At 42.9% G+C, this 27,173-nt stretch overlaps 1 protein-coding gene across 3 annotated transcripts in view; it reads left to right on the top strand.

Moving 5' to 3' along the window:
• Positions 1 to 27,173, top strand: part of LOC133459986 (glutamate receptor 1-like) — a 123,843-nt gene that overhangs the window by 72,756 nt on the left and 23,914 nt on the right. For all 3 annotated transcript variants that reach the window (XR_009784080.1, XM_061740442.1, XM_061740441.1), the window contains exons 6-15: positions 1,950 to 2,108; positions 3,268 to 3,435; positions 4,508 to 4,612; positions 6,989 to 7,099; positions 9,728 to 9,934; positions 10,155 to 10,370; positions 12,040 to 12,163; positions 12,268 to 12,403; positions 19,214 to 19,412; positions 20,189 to 20,436. Coding sequence is in view for 2 of the 3 variants with exons in the window: in XM_061740442.1 (XP_061596426.1) it covers positions 1,950 to 2,108; positions 3,268 to 3,435; positions 4,508 to 4,612; positions 6,989 to 7,099; positions 9,728 to 9,934; positions 10,155 to 10,370; positions 12,040 to 12,163; positions 12,268 to 12,403; positions 19,214 to 19,412; positions 20,189 to 20,436 (1,673 nt within the window). In the remaining variant the exon portion in view is untranslated. The remainder of the gene's footprint in view (positions 1 to 1,949; positions 2,109 to 3,267; positions 3,436 to 4,507; positions 4,613 to 6,988; positions 7,100 to 9,727; positions 9,935 to 10,154; positions 10,371 to 12,039; positions 12,164 to 12,267; positions 12,404 to 19,213; positions 19,413 to 20,188; positions 20,437 to 27,173) is intronic.

Genomic DNA, 27,173 nt, shown 5'->3' with positions numbered 1-27,173 from the left:
TTAAACCACAACAAATACATCTTACCATTTCAACAGCTTCAGGAGTTTTGTCGGGAGTCTGTGCCTACGTTACTCCTGAATATTTGTGTGCACCTCTAATTAAGGCCCCCCTATGCTACAGGTGACAGGGAACCATACACAATTGTGTGCGTCCGGAATCATGAAGATTCTACTTTTATTTTATTTTATCTTTTCTATATAAAGGCTTTGAATTCTCAATGAAATTGTCGTTTTTGTGATAGTAAATAATAATTTAAAAAAAAAATGATTTATCATATTTTCAATGTCATCTGGCGGGGCAGATATTATTGGAGACGGGCCAATTTTGGCCCGCGGGCCACCAGTTGCCGACCACTGCTTTAGAGTCATCCAGGTCTGTGTGTTTTTAAGACATGCTTGTAGCGTGTCCAACTGGTTAGTGTTCATGGACAGGTATAACTGAGTATCATCAGAACTGGTCCAAATACTGACTCCTGCAGAACTCCGTGGGTAAGTCTGGTACTTGAGGAAAACTCTTTATTTACGTTAAACTAGAATCTATCAGTCTGTCCAGGGTGTATCTCTGCCTCTCGCCTGAAAGTAGCTGGGATAGGCTTCACCAGACCCCTGTGACCCTGCAAAGGATAAAGCGGGTATAGATAATGGATAAATGGATGAATGAATGGAATCTATCAGATAAAAAGGACTAAAACCAGTCTAATGCAGTGTCTGTAATCCCAGTAGAGCCATGACCTCAACCTTACGCAGCACAATTTTGATTAACTGGAATGGAGATTGTGAGCCAGACCTTCTGGTCCAACATTTGCACAGAAACACACAACAATCTGGTGGAAAGTCTTTCTTGAAGACTGGAAGCTGTTATAGCTGCATATTAAAGTGGATGCTTTTAAAACGAGCCTCATTACAGTCCTTGTTGGTGTAAAGGTCAAGCATCCCACTTCTTGTATCCATGAAGTGCATATCTGGGAGTTGAGGAGACGAGCTGCTGGAGGTTTGGGAAAAGAATATAGTTCTGTTATTGTCAGATGTAGGACTGGAGCAGCCCTGATTCTTCCTTTTCATGTTTTCCTGACGTCTGGACTGCAGGCAGGCCGTTCAGGACATGGACTCTTCTGTTACAAAGCCAGTATCCAGTAATGGATGCGGTACTCACTTCCAGATGTTTATTGGATGGGAGTCCATGTGGCTTTAAAGCTTGTATATATCTTTCAGGATTAGCAGACGTGTCAGCTGTCCATCCCATAGACACTTAGATTCAGCTGGGCTCTAAACCCAGATGGTTCCTCTCCTCTGATGCCCAGAGGATGCAGTCTTAATGGTTTCCAAAAACAAATTGCAATTTCAGTTTGTCTGCCAGTTTTCCACTTTGTCCATTTTCAATAAGCTTTGGCCCAGAGAAGATGTTGATTTCCCTGGATCATGTCCAAACAAGTCTTCCTCATTGTGTGACAAAGCTTTAACCTGCAATTCATGGACAACTGTGTTGAGAGTGGTTCTGGACGCATCCCTGAGTCATTTCTACTCCACAATCATGACTTTGATTAAGGAGCTTATATTTTTCATAAAATGTCTAAAGTTTGATGTGCTTTTTGCACATTCTACTGTGACTAAAATACGGGTTTATGACAAATGGAAATCATTGCTTCCTGTTTTACACAGCAGCCCAACAACCTCAGGATGGGTATACGTGCAGAAATGAACTCATGGAAAACACAGAAATAAGCTGAATTAAGCCTGGCACATGGAAATATGAAATGAGTTCAAGACATTAATTTCATTCTGTCCAGTTTCATTCCCAAACTAGATTAAGTTTTTATTTAAACCTGCATATTTTTTCTTGCTCTCCGTGGTGGACTCTAATTTATTCAGCGGGTGCAGGTCTATCTACTGAAGGAACCAGTGAGTTGTGACACTCAGTGTGTGTGTGTGTGCGTGCATGTGTATCTCAGGGCTTCATGGACCTGAATGTCACAGAGTTTCAGAAGCTGGGACCGAACGTGACAGGCTTCCAGCTGGTGAACCGGTCTGAGCCAGCTGTGGAGAAGATCAACCAGGACTGGATGGACTTTGACAGCAAAGACCTCAAACTGGCCCGCAAGAGGCTCAAGGTACACACACACACACACACACACACACACACACACACACACACACACACACACACACACACACACACACACACACACCCTGCTGAGAGAACCAGGCCCTGTCCAGCATTCAAGTGTCTGAAGGATAGCTTGACATCTGACTGCTGCACATTTCCAATTTAACCGGTTAGAACTGGTTGCTTGGTTACATTAACAGTTAAAATGCAAGATTTAAAATGAGTTGATTGGTAATGTTCTCAAACTCTGATCCAGCTGTGGGACTGCAATGTCAGTAACATTAGTTAAGCTTAGTTTGATCATGAAAGAGTTGGAATTTGCTCACTTGGAGCCGACTGAACGCTCCTCGGATCCTCCACAAAACCCTCTGCTCTGTTTGATAAATCATTTGCAGAGTTTTAGGGTGTAAAACTCCCCCAAAGCGCCACTGCAGTGACTTACGTAAGAGTAAATGAAGGAGTAAATGTAAAACACTGAGCTGAAGCAGGATTCATGCCCTCCATCCCTGTCTGCTCTGCTGTTTTACAACCATGATAACTCCACGAGTTCAGATGTTCCCAACTGGAATATGTAAAGTCCCTGAAGGGATGGACCAAAGTCCAGGCCTGAACCTGATTGAGATGCTGTGATGGACATTTTCAGAGAAAAACCCCTCAACAGTCAACTAAAACAAGAAATGGATCAGAACTCCTCCACGACCACATGGGTTGAGGGTTGATGTGCAAGCTGGTGAATCATGGGATGCTTTTCCACTTTGCTCCTGTCGTCTGAGGGTGTTTCCCATTCATATGAAGACCCAGTAGGATCAGAGAGGTTTATGATGTTTTACAGATAAACACGAGGATGTATTCATTCTTTGTCCTCAGAAGTCCTCAGGTGTCTTTAGTCCATCATTTCAAACTGGAACCCAGGTGAAATCTTCACCAGTTGCTGTCCTGACACAGACAGCCGATTATCTATTACGTCATAACTACGAGCGCCAGTCTCGTCTGACGCAACCTGGAAGAATTACCACTGATTTTGGTCACGTGTGATGTTAACTGTCGCTTCCTCTCTGAACACTTGGATGTCAAACACCTGCATTTTGTTCTCCAGGGTTCCTTTTTAGGTATTGTGCTTTTATTGCCGTCCGACTGATTTTAATCTTCCTGTCTCGTCTCAGTACACAGGAGCTCTGACCTACGACGGCGTCAACGTCATGGCGACAGCTTTCCAGAACCTGCGACAGCAGCGCATTGACATCTCTCGCCGTGGCAACGCAGGGGAGTGTCTGGCCAACCCTCCCGCCCCCTGGGGACAAGGCATCGACATACAGAGAGCCCTGCAGCAGGTTCGTGCACACTAACTGGATAACACACCTGTGTACACACTGACAGTTCACGACAAAAATAAACCAACACTAACACGCGCCATCAGGCAAAAAACAGGCCCCGCCTCTACTGTTCTGTTTAACTTTGATAACAGGACTCATGATCTGACAGTGATGATGACGTTGAGTAAAGTCTTCTGCAGTGGTGGACAGTAACGGAGTAAATTTACTTGAGTATTAGATTTCTTTGGTACTTATTACTCTTACTTGAGTAAAAAAAGTAAAAACAAATATTTTTACTTTTACTCGAGTAAATTTCTAGGAAGGCTGAAAAGTACTCGTTACTTTCAGGTCTGCTCTTTTTTCTTCTTCCCTAAAATCCTATTGGACACAAGCTGTTTTTGTCAAAGGAGGAGACCTATCACAGTGCACGCTCTCCACTGGGATGTACGTAAAGCGGAAATACGTCAAGCCTCCTCAAAACGATACCGCCAAAGTAGCCTGCGTTTGTCAAGACATAGCTGCAACAATGGCTACGCCTGCGTCAGGAGAAGAAAGACAATCCGCTGAGTCGTCTGAGTCTGATAATGAGCCGGACTCGGAGCAGGGACTTTCACAAAATCCTTGGCCGTATCTTAACTCAATGTTTGAGTTCGACCGAGTAAAAAACGAGGGCACTGACAAACCACAGACATTTATTTTCAAATGTTTATTGTGTCTGCCAAAGCAGAACTACCTCTCTGCTTTCAACAACTCAACATCGAATTCTCCGAAACAAGAGTTAAAAGATCCTTAAATTAATTTAGAAAAAATATAGTAATTTACTGATGTGGAAAATAAGAAATTTACTCTTACTCTTACTTTTACTTAAGTACCTTTAAAAGCAAGTACTTTTCTACTCTTACTCAAGTAATATTTTGACTGAGCTACTTTTACTTGTAACGGAGTAAATTTTGACCAGTAGTATTTGTACTCTTACTCAAGTACTGGGGTCGAGTACTCTGTCCACCTCTGGTCTTCTGCAGCTCAAACCAAAGATCCTCAGTGAGGTGAAGCTGTGGACCTGTGTGTCTCTTTGTGTGTGTGTCTGCAGGTGCGTCTGGAGGGGCTGACGGGCCACGTCCAATTTGATGAGCGAGGACATCGCACCAACTACACTCTGACTGTGATGGAGCTCAGCCACATCGGCCCCAGGAAGGTGCAGCCGCTCTTTACTTTTGCTTAAATGATGTGAATTCCAGCAGAAGTTTGGTTTCGAGTGTCATTCTTCAAAGTCAGCAGTTTTTCTGCATCAGCTCCTTCCAGTAATTAGCTCCCTGTCCTCCGATTAAAGTTGAGATAATCAGTGAAATCAGCACTTGCTTGCTATGAAAACCTGCCGACTGCACAGCACAACAGAATGAGCTGGCACCATAAGAAAGAAGACAATTACACTGGCGCTGTAGTTTCAGAGGCTTCCCACGCAGGTCTGGACCCCAACCAGGACTGAGGATGAAACCAGAAAAGCCAGAGAAGGAGTCCTGAAGTCATCATCGTTATATTTGGATTGGAAAGATAAGCTGCCGTAGACACGCAGGTGAAGAAGGAGAGCAAACCTGAGCAGATTGACCAGAGACACACAAACCCTGAAAAAAAAATCAGAGGAAAGATGAGAACGGAGAGCATATTTGGGAAAAAAAATAAACAGACTTTTCTTTTTTTTACAGAAAGTATGAACTCAAAAATATGTCATAGTTTTTGTTGTCAGCTTCAAATCATTTCAGGTTCTGGGTGTGCTCTCTGTAGGTCAGGACCTCAGGGAAGGCCTGAACCTCACGTTAGAACGTGTAAATCAGTTCCATCACGGTCAACGTGAACCTGAACGAGGATGCTTCAGCACGACGTTCCTCCCTCTCTCCTCCTTCAAGTAGATCAATCTCAATCTGATAATGAGCATAAATATTCACGAAAAAACCCTTCATCCGAAGAAGGAAACATCATCATCGACTGTGAGCTACAGTAACTTGTTTTGGTGCATAAAAGTGAGTTTCACTACTTAATAGTGTGGGAGTTTATGTGGCGGTACCAGTACTCAAGTTGTAAAAAAAAATCAGGGGGGATGGTGGATTTTATCATATGGGGACAGATAATTTGTACTTATTACAAATAATATTACACCAAAACACCTGCAGAAATACTGCAGGAATGACATAGCAGCAGTTAAATGCAGCCTTCTGTAAGCTTTAAATATCCACTGGGATTACATCAAATACATCAAAACACAACAATAAAAAACAGTTTTCTGAACTTATCAATATGACTCTGTCCTTCACAGGATAAGTAAATGGATCACTGCAAAAACTCAAAATCTTAACAAGAATATTTGTCTTGTTTCTAGTTAAAATGTCTCATTTTAGTTAAAAAAAATCTCATTACACTTAAAACAAGACTCATCACTGGAAAAAACAACAATTTCCACCTGTTTCAAGTAGATTTTCACTTAAAATAAGTAGAAAAATCTGCCAGTGGGACAAGATTTTTTTGCTTGTAATGAGAAGATAAATCTTGTCCCACTGGCAGATTTTCCTACTTATTTCAAGTGAAAATTTACTTGAAACAGGTGAAAATTGTCAAAAGTAATTTTTCTGGTGATGAATCTAAATGTTGAAATAGCAGTAAAACCACATTCATTGATGAAATTACATAAGGGATGGAAAGGGGAGATGGCAGTTTTACAGGGGGGATGATTTTGACCGTTTTTATTTCAGGAGGGATGCCATCCCCCCTCATCCCCCCTCAATTCGAGTACTGGGCGGTACGCACAAATCCATGCAAAGATGATGGTTGAACATTCGACCGTGAGCATGGAAAATGGCATACGCACGGTTTTTGTACATGAGGCCCCTGGTCCCCCTTTTTCCTCATCCAGGTTTTTGTAATGTGAGCTGAATGTGAAGGTATCTCCTCCTCTGAAATGGTTAAGTTGATGAGTTCATGGACGTTCCTTAAGCAGATGTGGTCTTGAAGGCAGCAGATGTTGTTCTTCAACCTCAGTGAACTTTTCTGCATCACAGACTTTACTGAGACACTTGGAAATGATATCCTGCACTATGGAAGAAGAAAGCACATATACCTTCCAATCTGTCTTTAAGTAACCCAGGCTTTAAACATCTCAATTATTTTTTTCCGTTTTTGTTGATAAAGCGGCATGTCTCCGCCCACCTTTGCTCCTTTAAACAGTGACACAGCTCTGAGATGAGCTGATCCAAACAGCACATGTCATGTGGAGACAGGAAATTACAGGCTGGAAGATAACAGCTGACTCAGTGAACAGAGGCTCTGATTAAGATCAGATAGACTTTATTATTCTCATGTGCTGAAGTCATATTCTCATTCTGGAGAGAACACAACTCTGGTGAAACGTTGCTATTTTTGGCAAATCTGTCTCCTAAAAGATGCTCAATTTTTCTTTGAAATAACTTGTGACTGAGCCTGACAGTTTTATGTCAAATCGTATCAAAGTTCTTGAATCTCTGATGGCTGAAGTTGGACATAAATGTGTCTCAACGCGTAACACACTCTGCCGTGTGTCCAGATCGGCTTCTGGAACGAGAAGAGAGGCTACGTGAACACGGCCGTCTACAAGCCGGTGCAGGAGGAGTTCTTCGGTCTGCAGAATAGAACCTACGTCATCACCACCATCCTGGTAAGACAGGCGCGTCGCTCTTCAACACACGGGTTTGTCTGCTCTTGTGTACTTGTTAAACAACATCAGCCGAACTTTTGTCCCGGTTCAAAATCCTGAGAAAATGAGCTCAAAATCCTCACATGTTCTTGCACCGGCCATTTTATCCAGGATGCATCAGTAGAGTTACAGACTTTATTGGTTATGTTCAAGGCAAAAAGCAGAATATTGCCTGAAAATATACAAGATTTTTTTGTGTTTAGTTCAGAAGATAAGGACCATAGGAGGAAATTTGATTTTAAACATCCGTTTGCACGCACCACTTTAAAACAAATGTGTATTTCAGTATGTGGTGTAAAATTATGGAACTCCTTAACAACTGATTTAAAGGATTGTAAAAATATTCACCAGTTCAAGAAATTGTATAAAGACCACACAATTAGACAATATGAATTTAACGGGTAAAATATATTTTGTTGTTTTTGTTTTTATATTGTTGGTGAGTTAGTGTGTATGTTTTTTTATTTTTTTGTTTTGTTTTTTCATTATTTCTTTTTTTTGGTATTATATAAGTAGTGATTGTTGAACAGACGGACAGACCATTTTCATATGAATTGTTTTATTTTTTTTGAGAAAGGGGCTTGTAATATAAGGCTTTCTTCTTCTTGCCCCTTTTCAATCATGGAATAGAACATATGTGAACTATTTCCATGATATGGAATAAATAAAAATGAAATGAAATGAAATAAAATGAAAGAGTAAAACAGGAAGTTACAACATAGTTTTTGTGTAACAGAATGCATACAGTTCTTCTTTCTCACCTCCATCAAACTTTATTTCTAACACAGCAGAAATATAAAAGTATACAAATCAAGCTACATAGAGTAACAGTGGAATTCATGGTATATCCTGAGTTGTTTTAATGTTCTGAGTTTATTTTATATTCCATTAAATTGCAGATGTTTCTTAATAAATGTTAGCCTGCTATCTGCGCTGTGATGTCATCAGTTCAACAGCAGGAAGGCTGAACTGTGTCCTCCTGGACTCCGAAGAACGTTCTCCCGAGCCCTACTTGTATGAACTACCAAGTACACACATCCAAATTTGGAGAACTTAGAACTGAGAAGCGACCACAGTGTTTCACATCCTCAGTCCACATTTCCCCAGCGGGGTTTACATGATCCAGCTCCGATTTATTTTCTTTCTCTGTGGCTCAGAGCGGATATGACCAGGTGGATTCTGTCAGCCTCCTGCTGCACGCTTCCCTCACGCATGAACAAGTGATACTCCCCCAGGTGAAGCAGCACCTCATCCCAAACCCAGAGAGAATATTCCTTCCTTTTACTGACTGACCGGTCTCAGATTCCCGCTGATTTCACACTCAGCCTTGAACTGCTCCAGTGAGAGCTGACAGTGGTGACCTGATGGTGCCTACAGGACCACATCATCTGCATAAAGCTGTGGAATCCCGACACCAACAAACTGCACTCCCTCGGCTAGCTCCACCCAGGAATTCTGTCCATAAAAGTGGTTGGTCGTGATGGAGTCCAACTCTGACCATCTCACTGCCACCAATCTGAACTAAACTCTCACTTCATTTGTACAGGGACTGGGTTGCCTGTAGCAACGGACCCAGTACCACATATCCCTGAGGACATGGCTTCTCCAAGCCCAAAAATAACATGTGGGCTAAATGGGCCATCCACCCTGACTCCATAACCATAGTGAGGATACAGAACCGGTTCAGTGTTCGACAACCACAATTATTCTTATTTTCACCTGATTCCCCCACAAATTACAACATAGTTATTCATTTTTGTGTGCCATTCATGCCAATGGCCTTTTATCAGTGTTACACAGCTGTACTTTTAAAAGTACCAAAGTTTTTATGTCCCTACATGCAGATGTTTACCCCATTCACTTAAAGGAGCTGTATGTAAGAGCAATAATAAAACAAATCATAAAATGACCCCGATATGTCAACAGACATTTAAAAATCCTGTTCATTTCAAATACTTATGTCACTGACAACAGCACTCAAGCCAGGATATTCCAGTTTAAAAAGAGGAGTTGCAGCCCTCAACTGATGTTTATGTTGTCATTTTTTGTTTTGGCCTGAAGCTCCACCCTCCACCTATCTCCCAATCACCAAGTCAGTATTGTTTCTGAAGCTCCACCCTCCTCCTATCTCCCAATCACCAAGTCAGTATTGTTTCTGAAGCTCCACCCTCCTCCTATCTCCCAATCACCAAGTCAGTATTGTTTCGGCATCCGGGTTGCCAGCTCGGCTTTAATTATCGCAGCCATGGCAGCCTACGTTCCTGCTGCATTCTGCAGCCTACCTGGCAACCTCTGGTCGGGGGGAGGAGGGGGAGGGTACACGCCGCTCAACAATATTTTGAAAGTGACTGCAGTACCAGTTTTGGACATTTCTTACAGACGGCTCCTTTAAAAATACCCAAATCAGTACTAAATGCCCATCATACAAAGAAAAGCTGTTTACTTGAGAGTTTGTTAGTGAAAAAATTATGAAGATACCAGATTTCCATGGTGCTCCAGGACAAAAAAGAAAGAGAAAAGGAAAATGCAGCACAATGTCGAATAAAACGTAGCAACTTTAGTTAACGTGCCCCCTCTTCCTCCTCACAGGAAGCTCCTTACATGATGCTGAAGAAGAACCACGAGCAGTTTGTGGGAAACGAGAGGTACGAAGGTTACTGCGCTGAATTGGCCGCCGAGATCGCCAAACACGTGGGCTTCGTGTACCGCCTGGAACTGGTGGGCGACGGCAAGTACGGCTCCAGAGAGGCCGAAACCAAGATGTGGAACGGCATGGTGGGAGAACTGGTGTACGGGGTGAGGGTCACCGCAACGCCAAATTTGATCTTTATGAGGTTTAGTGGGCAGATACTGAAACGCTCCCTATTTTTCTATCGTCCTTGTGAATCAGGCTGATTTCATCACGCTTTGGCAGGAATCTGAAAATGCCTGAAAAGTTTACATCTGAAGCTTTTTACGCACTAAAAGAGTGAATATGCATTTCAAAATAATACCTCTTCTCTCCATCGTCCTGCAGAAGGCCGACATGGCGGTTGCCCCGCTCACCATCACTCTGGTGCGGGAGCAGGTGATCGACTTCACCAAACCCTTCATGTCCCTGGGAATCTCTATCATGATCAAGAAACCCACCAAGTCCAAGCCGGGCGTCTTCTCCTTCCTCGACCCGCTGGCCTACGAGATCTGGATGTGCATTGTTTTCGCTTACATCGGCGTCAGCGTGGTGCTCTTCCTGGTGAGGGACTGGGGTTGCCATGTCTGTCTTCAGCGGGCAACTGTAGGTTTTGAAGTGAATGTGAGTTTTTGGCAAAAGTCAGACTTACAGAGATCAGCTGACAGGTTTAAACAGGTTTTACAGTTACATCTGCTCCCATCCAGATGACATCTTTTCCAGGAAAGGTCATTGCATCTTTCAGCTAAACCACATAAAGCATCCGTTCCTGCAGCACGGTTCTTCATCAAACCAGAACTCGACTGCCTCACAGACGACTTTCCCCAACTGTCAACATTTTGGGCAACCGTGGGGTGTTAAAACTTTGTGGCAGCGTCAGTGATGCTTATTTTTACAGATTCCTTCTGTTACTATTAAGACCTTTACAGTCACCCCAAGCAATGTCCTTGACTTCAGTGTTAAAATGTCCAGCTTTGCAAATAAACATCTTTACAGCTGGTCTTCCTCGCCGTAATTGGATTTCACATTCATGACAAAGGCACAGTGATGATTTTTTAAATGCACTTTATCAGTTGAATATTTTAATCCATAGTTATGTATAATTAGGGAGGATTTTCGAGTGAAGATTACAACTGTAATCACTTTAGTTACTTTACACTCTCCGTGTAATTGACTAGTGAACCATGGATGAAGACGCATTGGCCACGCTTACATGATGTTTTTTCATTCGGAATTAATTATTCCAAGTTAAATAATTAAGAATTAAACTATTTTCCTTCGAGTTTATATGAAAATAGTCATTCCGAATTGAGGTTTACATGGAAAACACATTTGATCGGCTTTATCCAATTCCGCTTAAGGTCTAGGGTTGGGAAGGGCTCTGATTGGATAGGGGGGTGGACGTCTTTACGTATTTATGTCTACCGTAAGAAAACAAACTTACTCGATTAGCAACAACATGGAGGACCACATTATTAGCATCCTTTTTGGATTTGTTTTGATTTTATTTTTGAAGCAGCAGCACGACTGATTAATAACATTTTAAATAAATCGTCTCTGCTCTTGACCACCGTTTCCTGCGTGCTGCCATCTTGAAACTTTGTTTCGAAAACAAGCCCAGCGCGGAATATAAGCGTCATCGCGAAAGACGGGCAAGGGAACGAGCATGCGCAAAAAGACCGGAATTAATTTAAAGCGGAATGAATGTATACATGATTGCGGAATTATTCTACTCGGAATAAACCAGCCACTTACTTCAGACTTAAGTTTAATTCGGAATGGCTATTTTCATTCAGGAATAGGTGTTTACATGGTCGTTTTTAATCATTTTAAATCAGATTTAATTTTGATTCTGAATTAAAGAGGAATTAAACTTCCCATGTAAACGCACTGATTGTCATTTTAAGGATAATACTTAGTCCGCTGTGGATCTGGTGGTCCTCGTTTCAGTTTCATCAGCTTTGTTTCAGCCGTCGCTTCTGAAATATTTGTGTCATAGCTAAGCATCTGTTCATGCAGAGAACAAGAGCTAGCTTGTTGCATGTGACGGTCGGACAGACGTGGCCCCACCACCTGTTTTTTAGGCAGTGAGCTCAGTTTCCCCCCCTCTTGGACACCACTGTCAGCAGCTTTTGCAGGTTTATATTTGAGTCTGAGAAGAAGACAGTAAATCCCAGATGTTTGCTGCTGAGCCTCAAACTGCATGAAGCTGATGGTTTTGACCATTTTACAGGTGAGTCGTTTCAGTCCCTATGAGTGGCAGACTGAGGACTCGGATGATGAAGATGAAACTATGCCACCCTCTGCCTCGCGACGAGCTCCGCCATCTTCATCCTGCGAACCTCCTCATACTGCAGGTATCTGTCCATCATCTATCATCATTGTCATGGAAACCTGAAAAGTCATTATCTTGTGATTTCCGTGACATCCGGACCACTATCATTTAGTTGTTTTATTTCAGGGTTCTCTCAGTCTCAGAACCAGAACCAGCAGAAAGACAAGGAGACTCCAGAACCCAGCAATGACTTTGGGATCTTTAATTCTCTCTGGTTCTCGCTGGGGGCCTTCATGCAGCAGGGCTGTGACATCTCTCCCAGGTAAGAGCACCTGCACGAACCTCGGTCTGGACTTAGGTCCACATCCCCGCTCACCCGGTAATATACAATCATGTGTGACGCCAGTTCGTAGCTTGTTGCCGATGCGTTCAGGTGTGAGGTTGTCCTTCTTCTGCTCTCTCACTTTCATTATGTACATGTGTGTACGTGCCTGCATGTGTCACTGTGAGTGTGTGTTTGTGGTTTTCAGGAACTGACCTCATTAAGGAAATGTTGTCCAGATCTCTTGATATCTTAAACATGTACTGTGGGCTTAATAGTGGGGTGTGGATATGACCTCCAAACAGCAGTCGACTGAGGAGCTGCCAAACGTGTGTTTGAGGGAGAAGTGGTAGAAGAAGACTGTTGACCTGTTCAGGTGAACCCCTGCCTCCCACCTGGAGAGAGCAGGGATAGACTCTGGCAGATGATGGATGGATGGATGGATGGATGGATGGATGGATGGATGGATGGATGGATGGATGGATGGATGGATGGATGGATGGATGGATGGATGGAATACCAATACAAAAAGTGTCATCAACGGGAATATGTCTTTCTTTCAGGCTCATTTCTTTCTTTCTTTCTTTCAGGCTCATTTCTTTCTTCTTTCTTTCTTTCTTTCTTTCTTTCTTTCTTTCTTTCTTTCTTTCTTTCTTTCTTTCTTTCTTTCTTTCTTTCAGGCTCATTTCTTTCTTCTTTCTTTCTTCTTTCTTTCAGGCTCATTTCTTTCTTTCTTTCTTTCTTTCTTTCTTTCTTTCTTTCTTTCTTTCTTTCTTTCAGGCTCATTTCTTTCTTTCTTTCATGCTCATTTCTTTCTTCTTTCTTTCTTTCTTTCTTTCTTTCTTTCTTTCTTTCTTTCTTTCTTTCTTTCAGGCTCATTTCTTTCTTTCTTCTTTCTTCTTTCTTTCTTTCTTTCTTTCTTTCTTTCAGGCTCATTTCTTTCTTTCTTTCTTTCAGGCTCATTTCCTCAATTTATCGTTTTTACCGTGAGATGACAAATTCTTACCGTGGGGAATTTTTTTGACGGTTTATCGTGAATGGTAAAATATCGCCCATTCCTAATGGAAGCGTTAGAATATTTCCCCATTATTAGGGTCTTCCTATTGCCAACATGGAAAGACCATCTTTGCTGTCGAAACCTTTTAGACAGTTTGGAGTCCATGATTCTACAGTTAGAAAGATTATTCACAGGTGGACAACAAAGCAGTCACTAGTCTCCCCAGGAGTGGACGTCCCTGGAAGTTCTTCTCAAAGTCCAGAACAGCCCAGAGCTCCACCTCAGGCTCCACGGGCCTCAGTCAGGATGTTACATGTTAAACTCATAAAACTGTACAAGCATGAAAGGGGTACCAGGGGGAGAAGCCTTTCCTGTCCACAGTGAACATGGCACCACTGTTTATGTTGGCAAAGTTGACTTCTGAAATAATTGAAATAGATGAAAGAAGCATCTACACCCCTGCATAAACACGTTTAAACTTCTAGGTGACTGCAGTATCTGAGTAAGACTGAAACAATATAAGAACTCTTGGTAGTACAGCTTGACCTGGTGAATTTTTACTATTCTTTTACTTGCAAAAGGGTCAAAACATCCATCTGATGGTTGATGCAACCGTGACACAGAACAACTGACAGCATGACAATTTCAACAGAACCAGAATGCTTCAGACTCAATATCAAACACTGTCTTTGCAGCTGTTTAAGAGAGCGGAACCAAAACTCCTTACAGACAAAATATGAGTCTGAACTGAGGGGACTCGTTAAGAGCTTGTAGTGGCTGAAAATACATTTTCCATCACAACTCCTCAGAGTGTTGTCTGAGTTGAGCACACACTGCTCTCCAGCCTCCTTCCCCAGGCGGGACCAGCAATGTTTCTAAAGAAAATTCCTCCAGGACCGCCGAACAGTCTGGTGTCGGTTTCAGCGCTTCCTTCATCACAAAGGGTTACCTTGTGGTGAGCCGTTCAGGGCTGCGGGGCTGAACACCATCAGTGGGCCTTTCTGCAGGTTTGATGCGATTTGTGTGAATATGTTGACATTTTTGAATATGCTCATGTGAGCTACGGTCAGCCTGCAGGCGCCGTGTTTCAGCTTTAATCACAGCAGCTGAGCCGTGGTCCTCACACGTACTGTACTGAAGGAAATGAAAATAACGCGTGTGGTGATTGTGAAGAGAGCACGTGAACAGACACACTTGTGACCGAGTTCTCTGGAGGTCAGGTTGGGCTGCAGACACCGTTCCCTGATACTGAAGACGTCATAATCTGTTACAGTGAGGTGAAAGAATGACCCGAACACAGGAGTTACCGGTAAAAAGCCTTTAATCTAAAAAAAAAGAAAGAAACAAAAATGAAAACGAAGCACGGAATTCCCCAAAACTAATCTGCTGATGATTTCATGTCTTGAGTATTGGGGTGCTATGTCACATTTAGATAAAACAAATTACAATAGCAGGAAACTCTAATTTCCATGATTCTCCAGATGCCTTCAGGGGTGCTGGACTTTGTGATGCTTTTTTTTTTTTTTTTTTTTTTTTTTAACTTGTCTGCACACATATTAATGGTTAATACCATGCTGGTAAGAAGCTAAGGCATATATATGTGCATTGTTAATATATTTATCTTATTAATATATATACATATATATACGAATACATACGCATACACATACATATATACAGGGTGCGATTTGTGAAAAAACCAGAGGGGGGGATAATTTTGAGAAATATTTTTATTCAGAAAAATTACCACACAACAGCGGTCCAACAGTATAGGCTATATTAAAACTTGTTTCTCGTATTACACTTAAGCTATATAACGTAGGCGGTAGGCCTATTTTGAACATGAACTGAACCACTGCATTTGCAGAAATAGTTTCTCCTAATATTGTTTTTAAATGTGCCAAATAAAAATAAATAAACAAAATTAATTTTTTTAAATTCTTTCTCGATATCAGTTTAACAGAAGACATGGGAGCTCTCCTCAGCCGGGGAGATGCTGCTGTCCACCATCCCATCAGCAATGTCAGATCTTGTTTAATCTTCTGTCGCATTTTTTCTCTGGATTTTTGGTTGTGATCCTGTAAAATATGAGGATATGCTGCTCTGGATTCTTTTAATTTTTTCATTCATTTGACTGACTGTATCTTTTATTTTGGCTGGCCGGAAGTCGGACTTTTGGAATGCTAGAAAATCCGGTTGGTTTTCAAAATAAAACTGATTTCTGTAGGCGCGATGCCTCTGACTCGCTCCCGGAATCAAAATCACAGCACAAGCAGAATGAACACGGACTCTGTGTATTTTGGTTGTTATTATTTGTTAATAATTACGATGTAATGGTGAAAATACTTTGGGTGGGGGGGATACATTTTGTCCCCACCGAGGATAAAAATAATTCAATCCTATTGAACCTAAGCACCCTAAAATTGCTATCGAAACTTTACAGGTTAGTGTCCAAAATAGATAACTCAGTCTCTCTTCCGATTTCAAAATGGGAAGCGGACCTCTCTCTTAACACCGACCAGATCTCTTGGTCACAAATATGTTTAAATACTTTCACTATGACTAAGAACCCAAACTTACAACTTATACAGTACAAAGTTCTTCATAGAATACATTATACAGGACAAAGGATGTTCCAGATGGGTTTTGTCACCTCTAATATCTGCTCACAGTGCACAGAGAACACCCCTGATAATTACATGCATGCTTTATGGTTTTGTACACTGGTACGGAAGTTCTGGACAGAGATTTGTGAGGATTTATCCACATGGATCAACTACAGAATTCCAGTGTGCCCCACGATATGCATACTAGGTCACTTGGGAGACATTCACATGGAGTCTAACTCGGTACACTTGGTTCTCACTGCCTTATGTATCGCAAAGAAAACCATTCTAATGAATTGGAAACAAAAGTCCAGCTTATGTGTTAACCACTTTAGGAATCTTCTGTCAGATCATATTAGTAGTGAGATAATGTCTGCCTCCACTGAACAACATTCGACCGAACTGTATTCTCTCTGGTCCCCGATTATAGGCTTCATTACCTAGTGGGGGCGGTGATACCGTAGCCCTTGGGGTTGGGGGCCGGCTTGGGGGGCTGGGGTGCGGGCCTCTGGTGGCCCCTGGGGGTGGGGAGTGGGGGGGTGGGCGTCATCACCGCAGGGCCCTGTCTCTGCCCGGGGGGGCCTTGGGGGTCTATGGGGGGGTTACCTTATGGCTGTGGGGGGCCGTGGCCTGGGCGTCTCCGGTCCATTCCGGGGCCGGGCTGTGGGCGTGGGGGTCCCGCTCGGAAGGCCCGGCCCTGCCTGGGTGGGGGGTGGCTGTCTGTGCTGGGGGGGCATTGCTGCCTTGGTCCGTCGTTGCTGGGCGTCTGCGGGGACTCCGGGGCCTTTGGGGTGTCCGCCGGGCAGGCGCCGGGGGGGGGGGGGTCCGGGGGGCGGGCCGCCCCTGGGCGGGGGTGCGCAGGGGGTGCGCAGGGGGTGCGCAGGGGGTGCGCAGGGGGTGCGCAGGGGGTGCGCGGGCAGGTGCGGCAGCAGGGTGGAGTCATTCTCAGGTGTCTTATGTCGTCAGTATGTATGGAGGGATGTTGGGCCATTTCCCCCTCCACCTGGCGGCTCGGGCGGCACCGGGGGCACTCATGGAGGTGCGGTGGGGCCCTGGCCCGGCGGGCCGGCCCCCATCGACCTGGATGGCAGGCGGGGGAGCGTGGGCGCCTACCGGCGCCGGCTCTGCTGGCCCTGCCTCCTGGCTTCGGCCTCCGCTCCCCCTCCTGCCCCCCCTACACGATTCATACACACATAGGTCTGAGGGGGCAGGGGGGTCCAGGGCGTGGAGGACACTGTCCTGTGTGCCCCGGTACTCGCCCCACGGTTTTAATAACACCTTAGACATCGCACACTCAACATTTAATAAATACATTTAACAAGGATACTTAGCGTCTTGGAGGTGGAGGTCATTATTCATCATCATCATTTTATTGCATTAGCCACATGCACTCAACACCACCCGCGTTCCCTCGTCGGCCTGGGACAGGCGGGGCTAGCCGCGCAGCCTGGGGTGCCTCCTGGCAGTGCTGGTGGTTTGTGATGCTTAAATGGACTGGATCTTTCCTGGAACGGTTCAGAGTGGGAGCGTACAGATGTGCAGGTTAAACTAAGTTTAACTGCATCGGTGATCGTCTGGATGGTTCTCTCCAGTCCAGGATGAAGTGTCCGTGATTTCAAACACAATCGACAGCGTTTCTGGATCTTGTTTCTATGTTTTATGTGCATAGGAACGTTTTGATGTCATGTGTGGATGCAACGATGAACGCATCAGGAACCAGAGGTTTGTACAACCACATTTAGCAGCGATAACTTCAGGTAATGGATGTCCATTCCTGGGAAGATCTGTCTTGAATGTTTTCCACTTGTGAATCATCTCTCACTCAGAAAAATGGACTCCAGATAGTTTGGACAACTTTTTGCAGCACTTCTCTAACTGCTGGCCAGCCACAGTAGCTCATCTAAGACCTGGATCCAGCTTGCTCTCTCGGTTCCTGCAGAGCAGTAGGAGGGAACTGATAATGAGTGTCAGATTTTTCATGTGTTTTATCTCAGGTGGTTTTTAAGATCTGGGAAGGAGCGAAATGTTTACTTGTTTTATTTAAATTATGTATCGACTTGTAGGACCTCGGAGCTGAGGAGGGTACGTCTTCTACTTACTTCATTGTTTTTATGTTTCCTTTTTTGGTTTTTCTTTTGTCGTGTTTATTTTGCATCTGGGCCGAGGAGCTGAAATGTTCTCCTGCGTCAGTGAAACTTTCAAAGATCATGTTGACTTCCAGCTGCATCCTGCTCCTCTTCCTCCTCTTTCATGTTTGTTTACTGTGAGAAGATGCTCACCTTAGTGATGGAGAGGGGAACCATCTGAGCTGCGTTCTTTTCCTGCTCACTCCTATCTCTTTTATCAGAGTTGGAGCGTGTGTGTGTGTGTGTGTGTGTGTGTGTGTGTGTGTGTGTGTGTGTGTGTGTGTGTGTGTATTTAAACTCATGCAGAAGACTATTTGTGACCTTAAATGCTCATTATTCCCAACTAAGAAACGCAGCTAGTACATTAAGTTACATAATTACTGACATGTGCAGAGGTACGTAGGTAGACGGCTGTTGTTATTTTCTGAAACATAAAAAACCATGACGACCATCAGCTGATCATGGTTCCGACACTCGTTTAAACAAAGTCCAGAGCAGTGAGGAGTTCAGACCTTTACGTCGGTGAAACTCACAAACGCAGCAGAGCAGCTCACCACGCCAGGACTACGCGGTCCACCTGCATCTCTGTCTTCTCTGTCCCTTTTGGACAGAGAAGACAGGTGGTTTGAAAGATGCCATCTTCATCAGGTGGTTTCATCAGGTGGTTTCACAACCTTCACACCTGGACATTTGTGACCAAACATGTCCACTGTGGTCTCATCTGTCCATGGGACATGCCTCCAGAAGTCTGCTGGTTTGTTCAGATGCAGTTTTGTGAAGCTCGGCCATGTTTCTGTTGTTTTCTTTGCCAGGAGAGGTTTCCTCCTGATACTCTTCATGTAGCAGTCATGTCATGACCTGCTGTTCAAAATGAGCTGATATTTTCATATCTCGCTGTCAACATGAATCAAATATGGTTTTACGTGATTTGCAAATCATTCTTTAAGCATTCTGTTTTTATTGACATACGTAACATCCCACACTCTTTGGTGTCTGGGGTTTAGCCTTTAGCCTCAATTCAGCCGAGGTTGCTTTGACTACAGCCAACGTCTCTCAACTGCTTCATTTCCTCTTCCTCCAGGTCTCTCTCCGGTCGAATTGTTGGTGGAGTTTGGTGGTTTTTCACCCTCATCATCATCTCCTCCTACACGGCCAACCTGGCAGCCTTCCTCACGGTGGAGAGGATGGTCTCCCCCATCGAGAGCGCTGAAGATCTGGCCAAGCAGACAGAGATCGCCTACGGGACGCTGGATGGAGGCTCCACCAAAGAGTTCTTCAGAGTGAGGACACAACCTCTTTTAGCTATATGACATCTGTTTCTGACGTTCCTCATCTGTGATTATCCAACCTGTTTGTAAGGTGTTGGATCTTTGAAGGGGCGTGTGGTCATTTTTATTCTGAGGTCTTTAAACGTCGGCAGTCCATGAAGGCTGTCTATGATCAGTTAAATCATAAGGATGTGTGCTCAGGCTGAACATAAGTGGAGAAGTTTGAGTGTGGCATGTAAATTCTGTTGGGTTGAATAAAAGGGTAACTGATCACAGAGTCGATCAGGGCAGATATTTAATGCTGTGTAATGATCATTCTGACCCATTTTAAGGTTTTAAGGGTTCTTAACCACGATTGTTTAGGTCAACATTGGAATTGCAGGTGTTTAAAACACTTCTGAGGCATGCTGCATTTAAAGGACTCAACATATAAAATGCTGAAATTTCCACTATAAACTTAAATTCTGGACCAAATAAAAGATCAGAACGAATAAAACCACTGAAAAACCGGTGGGACGTCTGTCCCTCACCCCTGCCCTGAAGTCTGATGCTCTGAAGATGGTGATGCTTGAAGACCACTTTCTATATTACTTTATTATTCAATTGTCTACTAGTAGATAATTGTGGATTAATGAACAAATGTTCCTGATACTGATCCATATGTAACGTTTGATCTCCGTCGTGTATGAGCGTGTTGTGTCTATTCTGCTGCATTGGTTTTAGTCTGCAGACATTGGCCCATGTTCAGTGTGTATTTTCTTATTTTTTGCTCTGTACCCTCACTTCAGCGCTCAAAGATTGCCGTGTTTGAGAAGATGTGGTCGTACATGCGCAGTGCCGATCCATCAGTGTTTGTAAAGAGCACCAGCGAGGGAGTGGTGCGAGTCAGAAAGTCGAAGGGGAAGTACGCCTACCTGCTGGAGTCCTCCATGAATGAGTACATCGAGCAGAGGAAGCCCTGTGACACCATGAAAGTAGGCGGGAACCTGGACTCTAAAGGCTACGGTGTGGCCACACCCAAAGGATCGCCCCTCAGGTACACCCCTGTCCAGACCACAGCTGCGGGTTCATGTCGTCATTGTGTTTTCATCTCTTCTTTGTGCTTAAATGTTCCACATGTTACCGGAGTGTTCTGTTAAAGAGGGATCCACAGTATATATGATTCTATGATTGGCTGGTAAAACGTCTTTGTTATTATAGTTCTGCCAATATTAGCCGGTAATTAAAGCAGCTCTGCAGCGCTCTCCTGTGTCTGGAAACCAGTTCTACAATTGATCACAGCTAGTGAGGAACTTCCCAAAAATCCTGTAGCTAGAAATGTGAACGCATGCCCTTCCCAACGTCTCCATTGGACTCCAGAATAATATACGGTCAGAGCTACAAGATAAATCTATTAACTATTCCATGACAATAACCATAACCTGACAACGACATTCACGAAATCAGTACTCTTATTACTTTAATCAGTTTCAGGTTATTGAAGCAGCGAGTGCCAAACAAAAGCACTCCATTAACAAAAGCGCTGATAGGCAAGAAGCTAAAGCTAAAGTCCTTCACTTGAAAACTCAAAAAGCAGCCGGGCGGAGAACCGAACAGAGACCAGGGCAAGACACAGCCATTAAGAAAACAGCACGGATCAGCAGGGAGGAAGGGAAGACATGACAAGACGTACTCACAGGACTTGAGAAGACACAGGTGCAAACAATCAGGGCAGATGGGAATAGGGAAGTCAAACGTATCACTAAACACAAGGACACAGACTTTCAAAATAAAACAGGAACAAAAGAAACCCCTAAACCATGACAATTCTACGGAGCCCCTAAAGGGACATGGATTTTTATTTTTTTATATAATGAGTTTTACGTGCGCACGTGAAACCTTTAAGTGAGCATGTAAAGTTGTTTACGTGAGCACGTAAAACGTTTATGCACTCACTAAAAAGTTTCACGCGCTCTCGCAAAACTTATAAGTGAGCGCCTAAAAGTTGTTCTACGTGAGTGTGTAAAAACAAGTACATGGGAGTATTGCTGGAACAGGAGACCCTCCAGTTGCGCCCTGCTCTGTTTATGAATGGAAATGACATTACAGGATTTAGCTGACATATATTTTAACCTGGGACTCCATTATAAGGACATTACCACTTTGCTTGCAAGTAAACAACTTTACGTGCTCACTAAAGGTTTTACGTGCGCGCGTAAAACTCATTATAAAAAAAAAAAAAATCTGTGTCCCTTTAGGGGCTCCGTACAATTCCAGTAACAGTGTGGGTTTTTCTTTTTTTAATGAAATAGTACCAACAATTATGTCCAAATATGAGGAATTTCATCCCGTTTGTTCAGATTACTTGAAATGTTTAACAGAAAATCACAACAAGCTTTGTTTTGTTTCTGGTGGAGGGGTCGAGGTGACAGGAGGCAGGTACGATCACAGAAGGATGCGCTGAACAAGTGTGACCCAGCAGCGTGAAAGAGGATTTAATGAGTGCAACACGCTTTAAAAAGTCTTTATTAGCAATAATTAGCTCTTTGTTTGTGATCAAACATCGGTGCTGCAGTAGGACTTGTCGCCAACGATCTGAGACTTTATAAACGGTCTTGGACACACAGAGCGCTGCTGCAAAATAATAAACACAAACTTTATATGACTGGGAAATAAAACCGTACCCTCACAGAGCAGTCTGTCAGTTTAAGGTGCTGGATTTACTCTCTGTCCGTCTTTGTGTCTGTCTTTACGTGACTGTCAGTCTGTTAATCTGTCTCTCTGTGTGTCTTGTCTCTTTCTCTTTTGTCCTTGTCCATATGTCTGTCCTGTTGGCCCGTTGACCTGTCTGTTGTAATATTATGCCTGTTTCTCTCCTAAAAACACCAGAACACCAACTGATGCTTGTATCCTGATCAGTCTCTCCATCTCTGTGTTCTGAGCTTTGCTGCTGTCAGGTAAAACTAAACTCACGTCTCAGAGCAAGTGTTCACTCCGTACGGAACGAGTTCAAGTGCTCACTACATAAATAAATAATTTCTATACAAATGGTCACATAACTGGCCGACTGTTGAAATGAAACATGAACATGGACGTAACATGTTTTTCCATGAAATGTTGCAGTAATCAATTGACCTATCAGTAAGCACCCCTCAAACACAGGTGAACTAATGGCTGTTGAGTATCAGTTCCAGAGGGACCAGAAATGAGACATCTGTAGTTTTCAGCAGAAAAACACTCAAGATCTTGAACTCTGATCTCTTTTATGCAGTTCATTTTAAATCGATGTATCTGTAGTACTTGTACCACTGAGTCCACGGACAGTGACGTCTACATTTGTTCTAAGATAAATCAAAACCACAATGATTTTAATTTGTAACGTTACCTAAACTTATTTAATCATAATTGTCATGTCATGAAACAAAGACTTTGTCTCTGATGAATTAGTCAACGTTAATCTCCACTAGTGTTCAGTTCATCTCAGATTAAGGATCTATCAGACGCGAAACTTTAACATTAAATCTCGCATTAAGTAGATAAGAGTAGATCTAAAGTTATGTCTCTCCAGATTAAACTATTAAAGTAAGTAAATTTAACCCGTTACAATCCAGCCTCTATCGTAGTCAAGTTAATCTTCCCCTGCAGCGCATGAACAGTGTTGATCCTGGATGTTGTTAACGGCTACCATGACGACAGTAAGATGATGTTTCTGTAAACCCCTCATCTCCAGTTTAACCTCATTACCAACCAGATATATTTTTAGATTTTCCACATATCCCACCATGAGACATTTAAGTCAATTTCAACGTTCCTCCATGAAAGGCGGTCCTCTCATAGACTAAAGGAGCATCATGATGTCACCAGCCCAGCCGGTGGGAAACAGAGCTGTAGGTGTATGGACATCCTATTTATTTTAAAAAACCAAACTTTTTGACGGCGCACGGAGGAAAGAGGGATCAGCTTCCAGAGGTGGGTAGAGTAGCCAAAAATTGTACTCAAGTAAAAGTACTGTTACTTCAGAATAATATGACTCAAGTAGAAGTAAAAAGTAGTCATCCAAATAATTACTTGAGTAAAAGTAAAAAAATACTTGGTGAAAAAACTACTCAAGTACTGAGTAACTGTTGAATAACGTCTGATTTATTTTTTTAACACAACCATTCAAACAGACAAAAGTACAAAATAATCATCTTCAGGAAAATTAAATCAATAAAATAATAAAATAAATAAAAAATAGCTTAAATCAAAATAAAGTAAATTCAAGTACTTTAATAAATAATAAAATAACAGAATAAAAAAATAAATTAAGCACAAGTATCACAAAATTTCAAGCCTTTGTACTTTTCTTTTTTAACCAGACAGAACTAGAACAAGCCCATTAACTCATAGAAACTGTGTGTGTTTGAGTCTGTGTAAATGTGACAAAACATGCAAAAACAAACATTTTTCCCAAAGAATCACTCAGTGATGTCATGAGATTGACGGGTACGCGGATAAAAGGGATAAAAGAAAAGTAACGAGCTCAATTTAGCCTAATGTAGCGGAGTAAGAGGAACAGTTTCTTCTTCACAAATCTACTCAAGTAAAAGTAAAAAGTATAGTGATTCAAAACTACTCCTTAAAGTAGAAAATTTGCCAAAACTTACTCAAGTAAGTGTAACGGAGTAAATGTAACTCGTTACTACCCACCTCTGTCAGCTTCTGATTCCAACAAACTTGTCTTTGCTTCTAAAATGTCCTGAAAGAACCTTGTATTTGATTGTAGCTTCAGTGTTGCAGCTGAGTCTCACTGCTCCTCCAGCTGACGACCTTCATGCTTAAACCAAGAGAAGTAAAAAAAAAAAAAGAGAAGTAGACAGTTTTTCTTGATGGGACAAACATAAGTGGACATCTGAGGTGCACTTTTAGCTGTATTCCTCATGAAGAACAATCTATCCATAGTGAGTCTCGACATATTGAATTTACGTTTGTTTCTGAGTTGGTTCCACTGGACAGTCAAAAAGTAGAGTCGGTATTTTTGCCTGACAGCAGCATTTGACAGTCATGTATTTTTCTTTTCGTCTCCTTTGTGTCTGACATCATACAAGTCTGCTCATAATTTTATCAGATGTTCTGTGGCAGAACACGTCGCTTTCATTCTTCCCGCTTCACATCAGCCTTCTCCAGCCAACCCAGAGTCCCGGCAGTGATCTGAGTAGAAGGAGGCTCCTTTTCCATCAATATAGGAAGAGGAGTTCAGGAAGTTCAGGAACTCTTCTGAGACATCTTTGTGTGTAAACCATCAAAGTCTCGATTCCACATGAATTCTCCTTTACTCTTCTCCTGCTTTTGTCTTTTGAGCTGCAAATGCAGGAAACAAAGATGTGTTCCCGACTTTGGAAAAAAAACAACTAAACTACACGAACGATTCAAATTTTGTGAACAGTTGCTTAGCAACAGAGTTGTGTTAAAGCATTTGAATACTGAGTGATTTGTAAAAAATCAGTTCTATTCAATAAAAGCTTGGTCTCTGAGGGAAGACGGACGCTAAGTCTGTTTCTGGGTTGACAGGAAGATTTCAATTTAGCTCATCTGCTCGCTGCTCGTGTCGCTGCTGTTTCTGCCATTTTTCTTTCCAGAGAATCAGTCGGAGAGTCTTTTGTTCCAAAGTGTGTGATCTAATCAAAGACGAGTAAAGATTAATTGAAATGGGCCAGTGTTCCTGGAAGCTTGTTTGACATTGACATTATCTCAAATGTAAATCTTCCATGTTGTAAAAGAGCTTTAGAACAAAACTCTTCTTTCACTGTTAATCACCATCTTTTAAACTCATTTGTGGGTTTGCTGTCAGCCGCTCTGCAGCTGTAATTATCACTGGGACGTGACGAGGAGTAACACCAGCTTTCATGTGTCCTGCATGTGGAATCAGGAATCACACCCATCTCTCACTTGTAGCCTGACTCACGCTCCATGGTGCCATGGTGCCATGGTGCCATGGTTCCTCCTCTGTTTATCTGGTTATGAATGGAAGATGAAATAAGTCAAAGTTGGCGGTACGGAGAGATTTAAAGTGTGCACGTCCCAGACAGCTTTAGCTTCCAGAAACAAACTCTGGGAATAAAGTGGGGGAATGGGAAAAAACCACAAGGGAACCTGGCAGGAACCAACGAGAGTGTGTATCTGTTCTGGAGGAACTGGACCTGAAGTGCTGAAGCTGAGGGTCCAGATGCTGCTCGTTCCTGACACGATGACTATCACATCTGGAGCTAGATGCTGACCGTTGAAGTTTTTTTCCAACGGCAAATGAAAATTTTTAAAAATCAGCGCAGCTGATGACCGATTCAGAGTTCAAGTTTACTTATTTATTTCTTGACAGATTTGTCAAGATGATGTTAATAGGAATAATTTCAAAATAACAAAGGAGGTTCACCTTTGGTTTACCTTAATATACAGTTAATCAATGTTAAAACTAAATCCTGTGACTAAAACGAGAAGTGGCGTCATGAGCATATTTACAGAGTTCTGCCCCCAGACGTCCCCTAAATCCTAAATCGGGTCGATTAATCAGATAAATCGGCCAACTATTAGCTGGAATTTATTCATATATTTTCAAAATAATCTCCTGAGCCAAGTCACCAGATCAGCCTGGTCACATGGTCTCAGGCCTGCATGTCATGAAGGTCCTCTGACACCAAAATGAAGACAAATTAATACTCAGACCATTAGGCTGAAGAAGTTGCTTTGCCTTCTCTGAAAAACACCCCATCCATATGTGAACGTCGGGTCATGAGAGCAGCGATCTAAGCAAAGAAATCCAGACCTCCTTCTCAACCCACCTCTGCGAAATCTTCCAGGAAGACATCAAGGCGTTCCCAGAATATGTACGGTAATCTGGGTCTGGTTGAGGCCTCCTCCTGGTTGGACACGCCCACAACAGCTCCCCTGGGAGGCATCCAGGAGAGCTCCCGACCATCTCAGCTGGCTCCTGTGGATGTGGAGGAGCGGCCGCATCCGAACCTCTCCATGTTTATAATGGCTCCTCTGCAGTAGTAATGCATTGACTATGTTTGCATGCAGTCAAAATTAGGGTTAAGGTCAATATTCTGGTTACTAAAACATTTGGAATAATCTGTTTACATGCGTGAGCAAACAGGGTTATCCCTGTATACATAGTAGTTAATCATTTTGGATATCTCGATCAAACCAGCGACGCACGGAGAACGTCCTGACGCAATTCCCGTCATTTCCGCTTCTTCCTGTATCCAAATCCAAAACAACAACAATAACAGCAGCACGGCGGATAATGAACAGCCCAGTAGAAGGCGTTTTGTTTCTCGGCCCTGTAGTTCGCTTTTTTCAGCATCTTCCAGCGGTGCTTGATCTGGTCTGGCGTTCGTACAAATCCTGCTTTGCGCAACTTTTCGCTCACCCTTTTGTAAATCTCGGTATCCCGGTACTTTCTACCGTCTACAAATGCCAAAATGTTCATATCTTTCATTACATTTATGAATTGATTAGTCTCCTCCTCACTCCAAAAGTGTGGCGGGGTCTTGCATTTCGCCAGGCCATGTACTTCCTGGACTCAAAAGAGCAAGATTCCTTGCGAAAAGAACATGCACAGAAAACAAATTCATGTTCCATTTGATGGGGATATCCCGTTAGGCGTATACATGACCAAATATTCAGGTTAGAAAAGGAGAAACCCAGAATATGAGCAAATTCCAGTTATTCAAAGGGGTTATTGGTGTTTACATGGCCGTGTGCAACCGGGTTATTGCTGATATTCCGGTGGGAAAAGGGTTATTGACTGCATGT

Source organism: Cololabis saira, chromosome 14 (genome assembly GCF_033807715.1).
Source record: "Cololabis saira isolate AMF1-May2022 chromosome 14, fColSai1.1, whole genome shotgun sequence".
Taxonomy (NCBI): domain Eukaryota; kingdom Metazoa; phylum Chordata; class Actinopteri; order Beloniformes; family Belonidae; genus Cololabis; species Cololabis saira.
Note: the sequence above shows the minus strand (reverse complement) of the source record. Positions and strands in the feature narration are given on the sequence as shown.